This window comes from Pyxicephalus adspersus, chromosome 6, assembly GCF_032062135.1.
Source record: "Pyxicephalus adspersus chromosome 6, UCB_Pads_2.0, whole genome shotgun sequence".
In the NCBI taxonomy this organism is placed as follows: domain Eukaryota; kingdom Metazoa; phylum Chordata; class Amphibia; order Anura; family Pyxicephalidae; genus Pyxicephalus; species Pyxicephalus adspersus.
This window is the reverse complement of record NC_092863.1, coordinates 100,148,172-100,165,711: the sequence shown is the minus strand read 5'-3', so window position 1 is coordinate 100,165,711 and position 17,540 is coordinate 100,148,172. Positions and strand designations below refer to the sequence as shown.

At 40.3% G+C, this 17,540-nt stretch overlaps 2 protein-coding genes across 2 annotated transcripts in view; both read right to left on the bottom strand.

Moving 5' to 3' along the window:
- The window catches only part of PSTPIP2 (proline-serine-threonine phosphatase interacting protein 2), a 57,870-nt gene extending 55,255 nt beyond the window's left edge, over positions 1 to 2,615 (bottom strand). Inside the window, exon 1 of the mRNA XM_072413508.1 lies at positions 2,298 to 2,615. Coding sequence (XP_072269609.1) covers positions 2,298 to 2,330 — 33 coding nt within the window. The 5' untranslated portion in view covers positions 2,331 to 2,615. The remainder of the gene's footprint in view (positions 1 to 2,297) is intronic.
- A 6,967-nt stretch (positions 2,616 to 9,582) lies between these two features.
- On the bottom strand, positions 9,583 to 17,477 carry ATP5F1A (ATP synthase F1 subunit alpha). Its single transcript, XM_072413507.1, has 12 exons — positions 17,322 to 17,477; positions 15,816 to 15,894; positions 13,981 to 14,150; positions 13,000 to 13,173; positions 12,580 to 12,746; positions 12,203 to 12,351; positions 11,702 to 11,853; positions 11,296 to 11,520; positions 11,110 to 11,217; positions 10,627 to 10,771; positions 10,381 to 10,531; positions 9,583 to 9,793 (listed from the first exon to the last, which is right to left on the bottom strand). The coding sequence occupies exons 1-12, from the start codon at positions 17,379 to 17,381 to the stop codon at positions 9,715 to 9,717; spliced, it is 1,659 nt and encodes a 552-aa protein (XP_072269608.1). The 5' UTR covers positions 17,382 to 17,477; the 3' UTR covers positions 9,583 to 9,714.
- Between the last annotated feature and the right edge of the window lie 63 nt (positions 17,478 to 17,540).

Genomic DNA, 17,540 nt, shown 5'->3' with positions numbered 1-17,540 from the left:
TAGTCTGTCATTTGCAACCCCTATTTAATGTACAGCGCTGTGTAATATGTTGGCGCTATATAAATCCTGTTTATTAATAATATTATTAATAATATCTACTTTTACAGAGGTAAGGGCCTTTAATATTTTTGCGTTTTTCATTTTTTTTTTTTTTTTTTTTTTTACATTGTTTTTAAAACCTAAATTTTTTGCTATTACAAGGAAGCAGAAAAGCCACTCTAAGTGATAACATTATACAGGTTCTCTTTAATGAGACATCATGGGTCTATTAAACCCCTAATGTCTCCTTTGCTTGTATCCTAATTGATTGAGAACAAGACTGTACTGGATCTGTTGTATATCTCTTTTTTTATGGCTGTCATGTGCCAGGTTTATAGTTTTGCTTACTTTTGTGTCCTTGTTTAAGGGAGATTCCACTTCATTTTATGTCCTAGACAAAATGAAGTGCATGTTTTTGGAATGTGGGAGGAAACCCACAAGGAGAACCCTGCCTTGGGGCAGGGTCCTCTCCTTCTCCTGTGTCACTTTCTGTATCTGTCTGTCATTTGCAACCCCTATTTAATGTACAGCACTGTGTAATATGTTGGCGCTATATAAATCCTGTATAATAGTAATAATAATACTCAGAGATGGATTTTGGTGATCCACAGAAAAATTTGGACATTATTTACAAGTTTTATGTTTTAATAATATTAAAACAAAAATAATATTCTTATAAAGTCTTATATTCTGAATGACAATTTTCTCCTTTTATTGCACTAAATTAACGAACTATACTAGAGAAGGAAATACAAGGGAGGCGCAGCGTGACGTCAGTGTAGTTGTATGAGGGAACCATTGCCGAGCCGTACGCTTCAGTATTGTTTCCACCATTACAACAGTCACCCCGCTCCGCCAATACTGATTCTTATCCAATTGTTTTATTTTATTTATTTCTCAGATACTTTTTTAGGTAAGTATGACCTTAGCTGTGTATTTTCTTTACCTGTTATATTTATTGGCTTCAAATAGTTTGACTTTGATAACTGTCATTACTTGTTTGGTCTTAGAGTCGAATGAAATAAACCCATAATGAGTGAGAACAAGCAAACAAATATTTTGCATGTCTTTAGTGATACCAAAGATAATGTAACTAATGATAATAGTAACACTAGTAATACTTCACTTAACCGTGAGCTGGTCAATAAATCAGAGCTGCCACAGCCTTGTCAGCACCATTATTTTACAAATGTATTTATCTTTTTACAAAAATTCATTTTAATTGTCTGCAGGATTAAAATGATGAACTTAGTGGTCCTTGAGGTTTGAAAGGTTGGCGACGGCTATTTTATACTATTATGGATTCTTTCCATCAGAAACCAACTGACTATAAAACGATGGATGAACAAATCAGGAAAGTTGTACCGGGCCCCTGGACATCCACCAATCCCTACACTCCTGCACCACTATATAGGTGTCCGTCATGCAGATCCAGCTGCTTCAGTCCAGGCATTTTAATATTATTTTTATGTACAGCACTGTGTAATATGATGGCGCTATATAAATACTGTGTAATAAAAATAATAATAATTACACAGTATTTATATACCACCATCATATTACGCAGCACTGTACAAAATACATATTTATGTCACTAGCTGTCCCTCAAAGCAGCTCACAATATAATGTCCCTAACGTAATTATATGTCATTAATAAAGACTACAGTCAATTTTTGAAGGGAAGCCAAAAAACCTAACTACATGTCTTTGGATTGTGGGAGGGAACCCATACAAACACAGAGAGAACCTGCAAACTTCATGGAGATAGTGACCTGGCTGGGAATCGAACCTGGGACCCAGCGCTGCAAAGGCCAGAGTACTAACCACTGAGCCACCATGCTGCTGATTATGTGTGTGAGTATGCTGTTTAGAAGCCCTGGGTTCAATCCCATACATAGGTTTGTACAAGGTCAGAAAAAGCCAGGCAGTTGGTATTTCCAATTATAGTTCAGCATTGGCAACCTTTTCATATGACACCTCCAGGAGGCAATGTATCTAACATTCACTGAAACATTCCCTGGTGGAGAATCAATTACTGCCATTGAAACATATGGACCATATGGATATGTAATGAGATATAAACTAAAGTTCCTATAAAGCCACAGAACTGAATGCGGTCGGTTGAAATTCCAATTTCTTTGGCACGCAATCCTACAGAGCTGACGATCGCTTTAAATATCGCTGTACCTTATTATATTTTTTTGTTTTGTATTTAGGAAAAGCCTCAGGGTTTTACCTTTTTGTATAAAATGACTCACCCAGAAGTTGTCCTTGAAGAAAACCCCTCTCATGGTGAATCCAAATTGATTTTCAGCACTGCCTGAACCTGCTGCAAGCTCCTTCACTGAAAGGGAAGTGAGAACTCAGTACAAGCTTGCGGAAAACTAAACTTTGCTGTTTGCCAAGAATATTGTAATAATTAGTTCCTCAATTGTCCTTCCCTCTTTACAATGCCCTGCCCCTGTTCAGTCCTACAAGCTCAACCTGAACTGGGCTATGCTGACTGCTGCAGTTACTGGAAACAGCAGAATGTGACCATAGAGTGACTCCTGCTGGTCACTACAAGGTATAACACTCTAGAAAAGTGTGGCTCATTATAGCATGGGGGAATCCTTAAAATAATTTGCAGGTCTTAGGGTAACTCCTTGCTATAATTACTTTATCCACAGCTCGCAGTATATTAGTGTGGTGGTTAGTGGATGATTGCCTCTTACATTGCTGGCCATTGGGAAGAATGTGACCCTTACAGATAACCAAAAAAACCATTGGTGTCACCTAAACTGACTTGGGAGTCTTAATATACTCTCAATATACTTAAGGAACCCCAACAACATTTGAAGGAACCCTGGTTGGGAAACACTGCTCACCTAATTCTCATGTTTTGTAGTGGGTAGGTTTGGCTAGGCCTGTATCGCTGTAGAAAAATGTATTCTAAGCAAAAGTTTGTGCTAGAACCGAGCAGCCATGAATGAGACCCGAGGTATGGTAACACTTTTTGGACTCCCCTATCCATTGAATTGACATTGATAAGGATAAGACCTCCCTATCTGCATTGGTATGGTCCAATAAGTGTCTACAAGTCCATCCTTTGTTGTTAAGTGGCAAGGAAGTGCACAGCTTTACCCAATTACACTACTTCTCTGGTTTACTGCTGGAGTACAACAGTTGTAGCAGGGTCCCCTGGACATCCCTGGGGCCCTAGGCTGTTGACTTAGCTTCCCTTGCAGATGATCCAATTCTGAAATCAAGTTGAACCTAAATGGCTGTCTAAAGTTTTATTCCTTGGAGCAAACACGAGGGCATTAGGCAGGTACCATTCAAAGGCTAAAACCCACCCATAAATCAATATTATTAAACAATTATGGAGAGTGGCTGGGAAATTGTTAGAAAAATGGAAAACGTTTATAAATCAGTGGTCACCCTACCAAGCCGTACCTAAAACTTAACTATAAGTCATCGTATCGTTGCTAGCACCGTCAGCCATATCCCTAGCTGGCATCTTCTACCCGGCTTCTTTTGGGTTTGGTGTCTTTACTGGCTGACCCAATGCACAGGGTTTAATTCCATGCGGCAGATACCAAGATAAAACATTATTACAAACAGAAAGGGCTCCTTTAGTTAGTTAGAATGGAAAGTGTACCAAAGTTTAATAATTCATTCTTACACCTTGTTCACATTAGTGTTCCTTGGATTTGTCCCAGTTGGGTTCAAGGTCCATTCGACCAAACCAAAGCAAAAATTTTGATTTTGGAGTTTGTGGCTAGCATGGCGAACAATGGGCAGCTGCTGTGTACAAGTCATAGACAATGGTTACAAATGAAAACATTGGGTTGTGATCTTGGTATTATGGCATACAATAGGAAGTCTTTCCTTTGGGTGGTGTTTCTGAGGGATTGAACAACAGGTTCTATTCTACAACAATCAGATTTCATTTCTATTATCTTAGACTAGATTTGCCCATACCATGCCCTTCTTTAGCTTAAATTATTCTTAAATTAAGGCTGGGATGCCCTTTCTATGCACATGCCATTCTTCCAACAACCAGGGCTTATAGTTATAGCCGCATATTTCCCGTTGCGTTTCGCCAAAATATTGCTTCCTCAGGGGTTAGTTGTTACAGAGGCTGTATGGTCTCTATATGATATAAATAAAAAAATAGATATAAATACAAGAACCTTATCATTGTTCATTATAGTTGTCTATATAATCTCTTGGGAGGTTTGCCAAACACCTTTATACAACATGTCAAAAGTAGGTAACATAACGTATATACTACAAAATGAAATGGCTATTCATAATAATATGGAGGTTCATTAAGGGTGTTCCCCTCTTTTCACTAATAAATGTATATGTTGAGCCACCTCATTAAGCAATCAAATATAATATATAAAAGGAGAAAAAGAATGAGGTTCACGGCTCAGGGATTGTATGAAATAATATATATATGTGTATTTGTTACATAGTATCAAAGAATTAATACCTAATTTATCTTAGTGTTATTCTCCAACAATTATTTTGTAGCGCAAACATCAAACATATCAAAATTTCCCTTATCAATATCCATATATATATAAATGTACATGAAATGTTATTTGAGTGTTCAGATACTATTTTATACTTTCATATCTGATGTAATTAATTTCTGTAATAATGGTACATAGGATTTTACCACTTTATAATATCCATAAATTTGTTGGGGTAGATTACTTATGTTTAGCAGAGAAATCATGCCAAATCAATGAGTTTATAATGTTCTAACATTTCTTGCTCAGTGGTATGATACAGTATCAGCATGAGAAATGACTTGTCACCAAACTTCATTTCGATTGATGGAATAAGAAAAGTATCCAAATTGCACAACAAAAGAAAGAAAAACAAAGGTGAAGAAACAGTCAATGTTGTATACCTGTGCATTTATTATTATACAGTATTTTTATATCGCCAACATATTATGCAGTGCTGTACAAAGTCCATAGTCATGTCACTAGCTGTCGTTTGAAGGGGCTCCCAATCTAATGTCCCTACCATAGACATATGTCATTAATGCAGTCTAAGGTCAAATTTGGGGGTCAGCCAATTAACCTAACTGCATGTTTGTTTGTTTTTTGGAATGTGGGAGGAAAGTGGAGTACCTGGAGGAAATCTGAATGTTACTTCCATTCATTCTTAGTCAAGTGGTTCTCTTTAGCCCACTGCCCCCTTGTTTGTTTGGGTTGTTTAGGTGTTAATGATGGTTTACATTTGGCCTATTCGTATGTAAATCTCCTTTCCTTGCATAGTACTTTGAGTTTTCTGTCTGATGCTTTGACACCTTTCTTGGCCTGTTTGTTTCCATTGGTTGTTTGCTTTGCTCCAAATTTTAGAAACAGCTGAATCTAGAAAAAACAAGAAGCTGGAAACAACATCTACTGCCATTGAAGAGATTTTGTAATCCTTTCCATTGTTTCATCTGACAACTCTATGGTAGGGCCATGGTTCCTGTCAATCAGCCCGGTACAACAGCTCAATAAAGTGAACCTAAACTCAAAATTTTAACTTTAGGGTAGACAACCCTTTTATATAAGGTAAAAATCTGTTTTTAGAGATTTACAAAAAAAAGGGCGCAGCACCTCCCCCCGCATGCGCAGTGAGATCGGTCTTCTTGCTACGACACCGATCTTGTGCTGGTGCAAGATCGCGTGACGCAGCAAGAAGACCGAAAATAGCAGTGCCTGGCACTTACTCTGCCCCAGGATGAAGTATTCTAGAATGACGAGGGACCAGATTACGGAAAAGTCCAGTGGCATTGCGGGATTAACCCTCTTAACGTTTTTCCCGAGTGTAACTCAGATTTACCATGCAAAAAGCAGTAATCCCGAGTCACACTCGGGGTCACTAAAAACATTAAAAATAAATACTTACCTTGTTCTGCTGTCGTCCCCCGGTGTCCTGCTGGTCCCTGCAGCTCCTCTGGACACGTCTTCCTTCTTCAATCTTCAGCCGGCAACTGCAGAGACAATTTCGGGAGTTCCCAGGTGATGTCGGTGCAGGCGGGAGGAGCGGCGGGAAATTCAAATAATTTTGTATTGGATTCCATTTAAAATAGCTGTATCGTGTCTAATACAAATAAATCTTGATATACAATACAAAGAAAACTAGATATAATATATAAAATACAGTTATATTATGTTTCACTTTTTTTAACAGATTTTTGATGTTTTTTTTATTTAAAGTTTATGAAATGTATTAAATATTGGACATATTTCAGGGACTTATGCCTAAGAATTATAAGCCTACAATGTAAAATAAATTTCCATGCAAAAAAAGTAACGCTTTTTGTGTGGAAATACGGACAGAATTAGAAAGCTAGGGGGGTTAATTGTAAGTGGGATTTTATTTTTTTGCTTTAGTTCTGCTTTCAGTGCAAGCACTCTTTAACCTGTAAACTAATTTGTCTATCTAGACTTCTGCATGTTTAAGAATTGCTAATTACTTGATTTTTAAAATATCCTAATTTTTGAGTGAATTCATAATTTTCCCTGACTTTTTCTAAAGAAAAACGTGCCATTCATAACAATATTGTCATTTATGTGTATATAAAAATGGAGAAAAAAGAAACAAAGAGTTTTTTCTGGCAATAGTACTTCTATTCAACAATAGTTACACATAAACCTCAATATTCTGCATTATGAGCAGAGTAGTTATAATCAGTCCAGCAAATCTTTAGTTAAGTGAGTATTCAATTTTCACACAATCGCTAGACATAGAGCACCTACTGTACAGGGATTTGTTAATATCTGAATATAGCGGAACGGCTGTACGCCGACGCAAGTAAGCGGTATGACGGTCAATGAGTACCCGCAGCCTTTAACCTGACGCATTTCGCCCTCATTGGGCTTCTACTTGATCTTTCCTCTGCTTTTGACACTGTTGTAATACAAATCATGGCTCCATTGGTATCAGTGACACTGCTCTCTCTTGGTTTGCTTCCTATCTGTCTGAACGCTCCTTTCATGTTTCTTTCAATGGTAATTCCTCCTCACCCACTCTCCTCCCTGTTGGTGTTCTCCAAGGGTCAGTCCTTGGACCGGTTCTCTTTTCTCTGTACACCTCCTCTCTGGGTAGTCTCATATCCTCCTTTGGCATACAGTACCATCTGTATGCTGATGACACTCAAATTTATCTGTCCACCCCTGACCTGTCCCCCTCAGTCCTGGATAAGGTCTCATGCTGCCTGTCAGCCATCTCATCATGGATGTCTGACCGATTCCTGAAACTCAACCTGGATAAAACAGAACTCATCATCACCCCCCCTCAAAATCCAAATCTCCCCCCTGACATGTATCTAACTGGTAACAACACTGTTATTCGGCCCTCCCCTCAGGCACGTTGTCGTGGTGTCACCTTTGATTCTGCCCTCTCATTTACCCCCCATATTCAGAACTTTCACTTTCACCTACCCAACATCTTCAAAACCCTCCCCTACCTGTCCCCAGAGACCACCAAACTCCTTGTACACGTTCTTATCATCTCTCGTCTGGACTACTGTAACCTCCTCCCCTCTGGTATTCCACTAACCCGACTCTCTCCTCTACAATCTATTATGAATGCTGCGGCCAGACTCATCCATCCTTCCCTCCGCTCCTCTTCTGCTGCATCTCTTTGTAGTTCTCTTCATTGGCTTCCATTTCACCTGAGAATCAAATTCATCTCCTGTGCTTTGCCTTCAAATCCTCCTACAGTTCTTGTCCCACTTACCTTTGTGACCTGGTACAAAAATACTCCCAAAGCCGCTCTCTCTATTCCTCCAATGACTTCTTCACTCATCACACGCACGGATACAAGACTTTTCTAGAGCTGCTCCAACTCTCTGGAATGGTCTTCCTCATCCTATTCGGCTTGCTCCTACTTTCTGCTCATTTTAAAGAGCACTCAAAACCCATTTTTTTCAAACTTGCCTACCCATCTTCTTCTGTCTTTTGAAACCATCACTACTTCCCAGCACTACATATCTCCCATCCTATTGTGTGCCAATTCCCCCACCTACTAGATTGTAAGCTCTTCGGGGCAAGGACCTCTCCTCCTCATGTATCACTGTCTGTATCTGTCTGTCATTTGCTACCCCTATTTAATGTACAGCGCTGCATAATATGTTGGCACTATATAAATCCTGTTTAATAATAATTGGGCTTCTTCAGGGGTAGCTGTGTGTTTTTTATACATAAATGCCATATTTTCCTTGATGAGAGGTATTATAGAATAGGTGAATGGTATTGAAATTATGGTATCTTAGGGGTTTTATGTAAATATGTGCTGGACCCAATTTGTACTGGTAGAGAATGGGGCAAGCTGCGGCCGCAGCTTGGTGCAATAGCAGAATTAATGTCATTTAATTTTTGGTAGCAGTTAAGAGGTGAAAGAAGAGACTTCATCCAAACTAACAGGGATGCAGGTTAATGATTTAGAGCTGGTAAGGATGAATGTGGTAGAAAGCAGAAACCACTTCTGATTTTTATCTTTAATGTAGGTGGCTACGTCTTGGACAGAAGCTTAGGGTTTAGGAGTCAGTTGATAAGAAGCTGTAGGTTGGATGTTTGAGAGGATATGACTGTAGGGAAGTAATCTTGCTTGGTAAACAGCAAGTGCAGTGATTTAAGATGTGGAAGTCAACACCAAGGCTAGACTTCCATTTGCACTCCACCAGATGAGCAGTGTTACCGCTGTGGTATGGTTTGGTCCGGTTAGTAGTACAGGAGGAGTATAAGATGCAATTTTGTCCTGAACCAAAGAGGAGGCTAAATTGAATGTCAGCTTGACCTGGAGATGTGATTTTAGAAAAAATTGTGGTTAAGGAAACTTGAGCATAGAGAGAAAAATAAAATAAATAATCAAGGCTCTTCCTTATTACTACGATACTATGATAATGGAAGGAGACTGCCAGCATCAGCTAATTCTGGATACATGCAGAGAAACAAATTTCTTTAAACATTTAAAACTTTAAACTTAGTGTTGTCTATAAAAGGAGGACATGTGCAATCTGGATGATGAAAGGCTGTGGTGATTGAATTGGATTACTGGTACACAGCTTTTAGACTTTGATAAAGAGGGGATATTAGATCTGGAAAACTTATTTTTACAGCAGTGAAATACATACAGAGAGAGTGAAGGTTAAAGCTTTGATTGGAAAAGCCTTGCTTTGTTTAAGATTACTTTGACCTATTAATTCTTAATAGGTTGTAAGACATGACGTATACAATGGGTATTTTGTTTTCCCTTTATAGTTTTGTGTGTTGTAAAAATGCCAAGGCTCATGCCACACTAGCAAGATTTCAAGCAACAGGATTGCAAGCAAAAAGCCATTTACACAGGCAGTCCTACTAGCTGCAGCAAAAAACATTTCAGTTCTACAGCATTTTACACTAGCTGGACAGAACAAATTTCAAGCTTGAGCAATCCCTGCTGCTGGGGACAATTGCTTGTGTTGCTGAATATAATGTTAAGATTATATAGCAAGGATGATTGTTCACACAACAGACCAAAAGAAATACAAAGGCCACAGCAAAGTTTTCAGGAACATTTTACTCTCCAATTGAGAAATGTCTGTACATTAAAAGCACAAGTGCTTCAAATAAGTTTAGTGAAAATGGATCCGGGTACAAGAAAAACAGCGACATCCACAGGAAGACGGTTGGAAGTTTACTCAAATGTGGACAGGAAATTCAAAACAATTTCTTTCAGTTTGGCTTCTGCCTGCTCAGAGATCTTTCCATCAGTCCTATGAAGCAAAGATAAGGCATTAGCATTCAAAAAGTCATAATACCAAACCAAAAAAAAAAAAAGAATCTTTTTGAAGACCACAATTAAAAAGCTGCATGGTACCAATATTCCTAGACCTAAAAACTTAAACTTTGAATTGGGTTTGTTCTGCTGTGCAGGGCTTTAATCTGCTTCTAATGAGGAGTTCTCTATGTAACCAGTTCCAAATTTTTGGAGCTTGATTTAGAAGTTCACAAGTGTCCCCACTAAACACTGTACAAAGCATACCTAAATGCCTCAATTGAGATGCTGACATCACAAGATATAACTAATATGTTGGTATCCCAGAATCTGCTATTTTGTGTTACATCCCTAATACTATGCAAACTGGACTATTAGAAATGAAACTGCATAAAGCAGAGTTCCTGCATATTTTAATATGATGATAAGTACCTGTTAACAGATCCACAAGACCATGAATACATAGTTCATATCTACATTGGAAAAGAATCCAACTCAGGACACTAGTGCATATGGGGTCATAAACCCTCATTCTAATGCACAGTATAACCAATTGAGACCTAACTTTAAAATGATAACTCTTACCTAATGGTAGCTAGTAAATCCTGGTGCTGGCCTTTAACATGTGCCAGGAAGGCATTCTCGAATTTTGTGATCTTGCTTGGCTCCATCTTGTCCAGGTGACCTCTTACACCAGCATAGATAACTGCAACCTGTTCCTCAATGGCCATGGGTACTGCAGGGGAGCAGACATTTATGTAAAAATGATTGCTTATGATAAAAGATGCACTTATCACTCAGTAGAGGTTAGTTTTGCAAACTGCAGCTTACCATACTGTCCTTGCTTCAGCAGTTCAGTCAGACGCACACCACGGTTCAACAGTTGCTGGGTAGCAGCGTCCAAATCAGAACCAAACTGTGCAAAAGCAGCGACCTCACGGTACTGAGCCAACTCCAGCTTCATGGTACCAGCCACCTATGGATAGGAAGAGCAATTAATCAATTCATATCAACGGTGGGTAAAATTACTAGTTAAATGGAGCAAAAAAATTGCCCAGATCTGCCCAAACTCTTGATTGCATGAAAATTGCTATTCATGGATTTGCTAAGGGATCACATGCCACAAACAAAAATGTTTCAGGTGTGTGAAACTTAGAAGCATGTATTTATAAAAGATCTTCAGATTTATTAATAAAGCTGCCAAAACCAGCCTAAATATAATGTCTTTATATGCAGGTTGCTTGCAGGTGTAATATAGAAATACAAATGAAGTGTTTCAAAGTATCTGAGTTTCAAAATAGTTACACAAATTACCTGTTTCATGGCTCTGGTCTGGGCAGCAGAACCTACACGGGACACAGACAGACCAACGTTGATGGCAGGTCGGATACCCTTGTAGAACAATTCAGTTTCCAAGAAGATCTACAAAAAGTACGATAGTGTTGAGCAGAAAATACATTGACAATGAAGGTCTGTAAATGTGTATCAGCAGTCACCTACCTGTCCATCAGTGATGGAGATGACATTTGTTGGGATGTAAGCAGACACATCACCGGCCTGTGTCTCAATGACGGGCAGGGCAGTCAGGGAGCCACCTCCAAAATGGTCGTTCATCTTGGCAGCTCTCTCCAGCAGACGGGAATGGAGGTAGAACACATCACCGGGGTAGGCCTCACGACCAGGGGGACGACGCAGCAGTAGAGACATTTGACGGTAGGCAACAGCCTATGGAAATAGCATACATTAGGCAAGAGATATCAAACAGGTATCGATATACTTATCCAAAAATTGGAGGATTATCTTTGGCCAGCCAGTGTGTGGATTAGCCATCCCCAAAAACTTTACATAAACCCCCTTTTTTAAAAAATGTCCCTTTACAACTTTCAAAAAAAAAAAAAACTCATACCTGTTTGGATAAATCGTCATAGATGATCAGAGCGTGTTTTCCATTGTCTCTGAAGAACTCTCCCATAGAGCAGCCAGAGTATGGGGCCAGGTACTGCAGGGGAGCAGCGTCTGAGGCAGTGGCAGACACCACAATTGTGTATTTCATGGCATCTGAAGGTAAAGAGCGTTAGGAATTATTGAACGGCAAGTTTTCTGGTAAACGTATTAAGCTTCTGTCAAGCACCATGCTCCTATTCCAGTGAATACAGCTGTGCTCAAATGAAAAATATAACATCTGACCTGCCTTGTCTGCTGTTCAGACACACCTCTAAAGGACATGCCTTTTCCAATAGGAAAGTAGGTTAAATACAACTACTAGTTTGCCATATGAGTGTGCCAACTTGCACTAAACATGCATCAAGTGTTGACATAAACCCTGAAGATATCACAAACTGCATAATCTTATTGGGCTAATGCATTTTAATCAATCTAAGAAAACCATATTTTAGAGGTGTTCTACCTGCATCAGTCAACCTCTTGACCAGCTGAGCCACGGTGGATCTCTTCTGACCAATAGCCACATAGATACAGTACAGTTTCTTTTTCTCATCAGTTCCATCGTTGAACCTCTTCTGGTTGATGATGGTATCAATAGCAATGGCGGTTTTGCTGTGAATAAGAATCAAAGTAAAAATCAGCTAAACTGCAAGTTACCCGTATGCAATGCGGCGCATTCAACTCTCCTAATAGTGGCTTTTTTCACTCCTGTTGCATGCTACATTCAGACTATGCAATGAATGGAATGAGAACAGAAAAAGTCTGACTTTATTCAGCTTGATAATATTTAGTAGAGAAGGCAAGTCACTCAACTAAAGAACTATTTATTCTTATGCTTACCCAGTCTGTCTGTCACCGATAATCAGCTCACGCTGGCCACGGCCAATGGGCACCAGACTGTCCACAGCCTTGATACCAGTCTGCATGGGCTCCCTCACAGAAATACGGGGAATAATGCCAGGGGCTTTCAGACCAACTCTTCTGCGGATTTTTGACTGAATTGGACCCTTTAACGGAAATAAAACAAAATTAACTTTTCAAATATGCAACGGTTTCAAGGGCTAATGCGTGTGTGCTTTCTTCCATAAAAGATAATGCACAAAAAAAATGTTAACTACTTCTGATGGGCCAAAATCACAAGATGTGGTTAAACCTCTAGGTTTCTGCAGCCATTAGAAGGGACATAGAATCAAGGGAAAGGATTATAACCCATGTCAATCTCAAACTCATGCATATAACTTAAACTAAAGAAAAAGTTACCTTTCCATCAATAGCGTTACCAAGGGCATCAACAACACGTCCAAGCAGTTCCTCGCCAACGGGTACATCTACAATGGCACCTGTTCTCTTCACAATATCACCCTCCTTGATGAGCTTGTCGTTACCAAACACGACAACACCAACATTGTCAGGCTCCAAGTTCAAGGACATGCCCTGGAAGAGACATAGAATTAAAATGGTTACTTCTGAAAATCACGTTCACGTAACCTGGCATTCCAGGCTGTAGATGCAGCGTAATAATTTCTATAGGAATAGTACCCCCCACTGAATCATGAAGACAGAAATGACTATGTCTGAGATATAGCTGCCATGTGCACACTTAGCCTAAGATAACTGGAATGGATAAACTCCCTCAGAAGACAGAATAAGATCTATTTTGTTGAACAGGGCTTGGGTGAGTAGTTTGGCATCATCCCTACCCAGCTGCCTTGCTGAAAAATGTTGGTCCACAAACGGACCAACCAGTGTTTTTCTGTACTTGCAGGGTCTTTTAGAGTATGATACGAAAGTGAAGTGTGCGTGTATAGCAAATATACTGCCGGCTGGGCTTGCAGGTAATTGCAAGAAAGTGGTCAGAGATGAGGCAAGAACCTACATTCTTGAAAGCAAGGTAAAGGTATGACCAGCAAAAATTTGGTATGACTGTAGGCCCAACCCCTGCCAGGGTAACCCACTACTCCTAAAAGTCAAACTAGAGCTTCAGGTCTGCAAAGCTTTCAAGACAGATTTTTAAAAATGATTAAATATTCAGAATAAAAAGTTTGAAAAATAGGGACAAAGATAAGGGTGCATTTCAACTCCCTAGTTACACATTGCACAGTGATGAAATTAGGTGTCTGGCGATTTGGTTCTGCTTTTTTTTTCCCCCACCAAATGCTTTAACCTTGTCAAATTAGAACATTTCAATTATTATTCTTCAGTCAGACATGGCACCACAATTTTATGAAGTCCATCATCTACCTTCAGTCCAGAGGAGAATTCCACCATCTCTTCGGCCTGGACATTCCTGAGACCATAAACACGGGCAATACCGTCACCAATGGAAAGTACGCGGCCAGTCTCTTCCAGCTCAGCGCTGGTGTCAGCACCGAGGATGCGTTCTTCAAGAATGGAGGACACCTCAGCAGTACCTGTCAAATATTAGGTATTGTCTTAAGTAAAACAGAGAAATCAAGTCCAAAACTTGCAGTAAAATAACTGCTATTATAGGAACCCGTTGTAGAACCATGTTTACATAGGCATTGATTCTATAGCCAGGGTAGTAACCTTGCTCAAGTTTTACAACTGAACAATTATGCATTTCTAAACAAATCAATATATCCATTTACAGGTTTCAAGAAACTTATGAAGGCATTAAGGTTAAAATTCAAGGTTCATGTTGTCATGAAACCAATACGGACACATTCCACAACTGCTGATTTTTTTTTTTTTTTTTTTTAAATACTTCTGATAGTTGGCTCAGAGCAACTGCGGATGTATGGCAGTTATTCCAAAACAGTTATAGAATGCCTTAAAGTGTCACTAATTCAAAAAGATGTATTTTAAAGAGGAGGTTCTCAAACCATGTACCCTTACTACACACTATACTGGATACATGGTAAATACCCAGCCAGGTAAAGCATACCTAAGCTCAGAAATGTGACTTTACATAAAAGGGTAGACAGCGTTTCTTTTTTGTTTTCTTCCTCTTTAAGGCTCCCTTAATAACAATGTTCAGAGGATTGTCATTTACTAATAAAGCGGAAGTAAACTGAAAACAAAAAAATGACACTTGGCTTTAATCCCACAGATCCCTCAATAGTGCCTGGACCTTCCCATGATCCGGTCCGCGTAGTCCTAGAGCTCCTCTTCATCCCAGCGCCAAGCACCGTCACCCGATCTAGCACTGCGCAGGTGAGAGATTGGGTGACGTAACTGCTGCACTGCACATGTGTGAGAACAGCATCTTCTTCCCCTTAGTGGAAGCCCTTCTGCGCATGCCCGATATCAGAGCATGCGCAAATGGAGCACCCAGATCCTCCTGGGATCCCCGGAGGCTCTGTGCTCCAATTCAGTCTTGATAGTAGAGGCGATCAAGACTAAAAGGGGTGGTGCTGAGCCTTTTTTTTTTTTTAGAGCTGTTGCAGTATAAAAACAATAAACAACATTTTCCTTTTAGATATAAGAGAGGTCTACCCTTTTACGTAAAGTGAAAATGTTGACTAAAGGTCCGCTTTAAAGTGTACCTAGATAACCCTTTTATGCAAAGTAAAAATTCATTTTTTCTTCTTTAGGTGCAACACACCGATCTTTCCCCTGGGGTGGGTGACATAGGATGAAGACCCGGGGGAAAAGAAGATGGCGGTACCCGTCCCTAGGGCAACGTGGGACCAGATGCAAGAGACCCCCAGATGGATCAGACCACCCAGCAGGATTGAAGGTAAGAGGATTTTTTTGGGGGGGCGTTTGAGTTCAGTTCCTGCTCCAAAGTCTTCTGCATTTCTTCCACTTTCGTTCCCTATGGAAGTTGCACTATGGCTATGCAGGTCAACTCCAGCTGTGAGATAAACATGGACTACTCCAGGGAGCCACATTGTAGAAACACTGCAATTTATTTGTATGTTCACAAGACTCCACCAAGTCAAATGTTTTATAGGTTACTACAACCCCCCCCCCCCCGTTGAGATGCCTATTGCCTGTGGAGGTCATGCAAGTTCAAGGGCCCAGACCCTTCATAAGTTTTTACATTTTGTAAATGAATATTGAAAGTCACTAGAAGGTGACTCTACAATGACAGATGACTGAAAAGCACCTACCGGTCTTCTGAAGCCATGACCCGGATGCATGGATGTTCCTGCCTGCAACAAAAGCTGCACCGAGGGCTTTCTTGGAGACCTATTGAAACATTAAGAAGTCATTAAACACTTTTATATTACAAATTCCCATTGTCCTTTAGGCAGCATAGGAGACTTTATACAATGACAGCTTCAAGGGCAAAGTTCACAAGGTGACTTGAATGAACACGGCACGAGCAGCAGATGACATTCTTTAGCACTGCAAACTTTACAAGTTCATTGTGTGCACCGAATATGCAGATCAGGCTCAGGAATCAATGGATGCTGGCAGCTCCACTAGGACCCCCTGTCAAGCCATTGATGGGGACCCTCAATAGTGGCACCTAGATTGGAGGTGATTATTTACTTTGCTTTTATTGCCATATTTACATAACAAGGAACAGAAAAACAAAACTTGCAACTGCACAACCTTAACAAATCAGACCTGCCTTCAATCTAAAATATGCTATAAGTAAATAGAGGAGACAGCACCTTGCATGTATAAGTAGTACATTATTAACATGTCATGGGCTATTAATTAACTATAAAAGGAAATTTAAAATTCAGAAGGTAATAAGCCATGCAAGTTTCTTTTTTGCTTTGTGTCCCATTATTTGATTTCCTATAAATGCAGTAAAAGGAGAGATTTTCCTATAGCTTCTCAATGTTAGCTTTCTAACAATCAAAGACCAACGACAGGTGACTATGACCTGCACCCTATTTAATGTACAGCGCTGCGTAATATGTTGGCGCTATATAAATCCTGTTTAATAATAATAATAACTTGACCTCCTCCAAGGTGTTGCATGGCTACAAAAAGAATAAAACAACCAATGACAGGTGATTTTGACCTCCAAGGTGCTTCATGGCTACAAAAAGCTTTTATATTTAATAAATTGAAGACATTAGATTGGATTATCTGAAATAGCTCCAAGGTTATCAGATAAACAATGACAGATGCAAAAATAAAATAAATCAGGGTGCAAATACAGCATTTGATTTCAGATTTCCTCATTTCTGAATAAAATAAATGCAGATTTGCTAGAAGAATGCAGATGTCCCCTGTGCAGGCCCTACATGTGGGAAGGGCAGGGTGTCCTGATGGGTGACAGGTCCTCTTTATTGTCATTATTGGATGATATTTGGGGTATTGGGGTTTGTTCCCCGCAGTCCCCGGTACCCCCGGTCACGTCACGTGTGCAGGAGGCTGCGGCTGCCCTCGGGCGGTGACAGTGACACCGGGCCGCCATTGACCTTCACAGGACACGTCAGGCCTGCGCTGTCATAGCAACCGCGAACCCGGCCCGCTAGGCCTCAGCGCTCCTGTCACACGCTCCTCGGTTATAGGCAGAGGTGTCGGTGTATTCCAGGCCCCGTGAAGGGCGGACGAACGCCGTGCAACGAGGAACGTGGAGCGAGCAGGCCGCTCAGGCTGAAAGAGACAGAAAAGAGAAAAAAAAAAAGGAGGATAACCCCCGTTAAACGTACCAGACCGGCCTGCCTTGGCAGGGAGCGGGCGAGGGTAGCGGCTACGCGGACTGACAACATGTTTCCCGGTGTAAGTGGCGATGTGAGGACTGAGCAGGCTCTCCTGTGTCCGCCTGTCCGCGCAGACTGAGAAGATGGCGGCCCGGCGACGCGCTTGTGAAGGGAAGGTCACTCCCGCCCACCGAGAAGCCCCGCCTATCGCTGGCTTTTTTTATTTTT

What these genes read in the sequence shown, in the direction of transcription:
- ATP5F1A (XM_072413507.1), bottom strand. Translation starts at nt 17,381, where the DNA reads ATGTTGTCAGTCCGCGTAGCCGCTACCCTCGCCCGCTCCCTGCCAAGG. An exon ending in TGCCAAGGCAGGCCGGTCTG is followed by an intron (nt 15,895 to 17,321) that starts GTACGTTTAACG and finishes ATGTTTCAATAG; the next exon opens with GTCTCCAAGAAAGCCCTCGG. An exon ending in CAAGAGGTTGACTGATGCAG is followed by an intron (nt 11,854 to 12,202) that starts GTAGAACACCTC and finishes CTTTACCTTCAG; the next exon opens with ATGCCATGAAATACACAATT.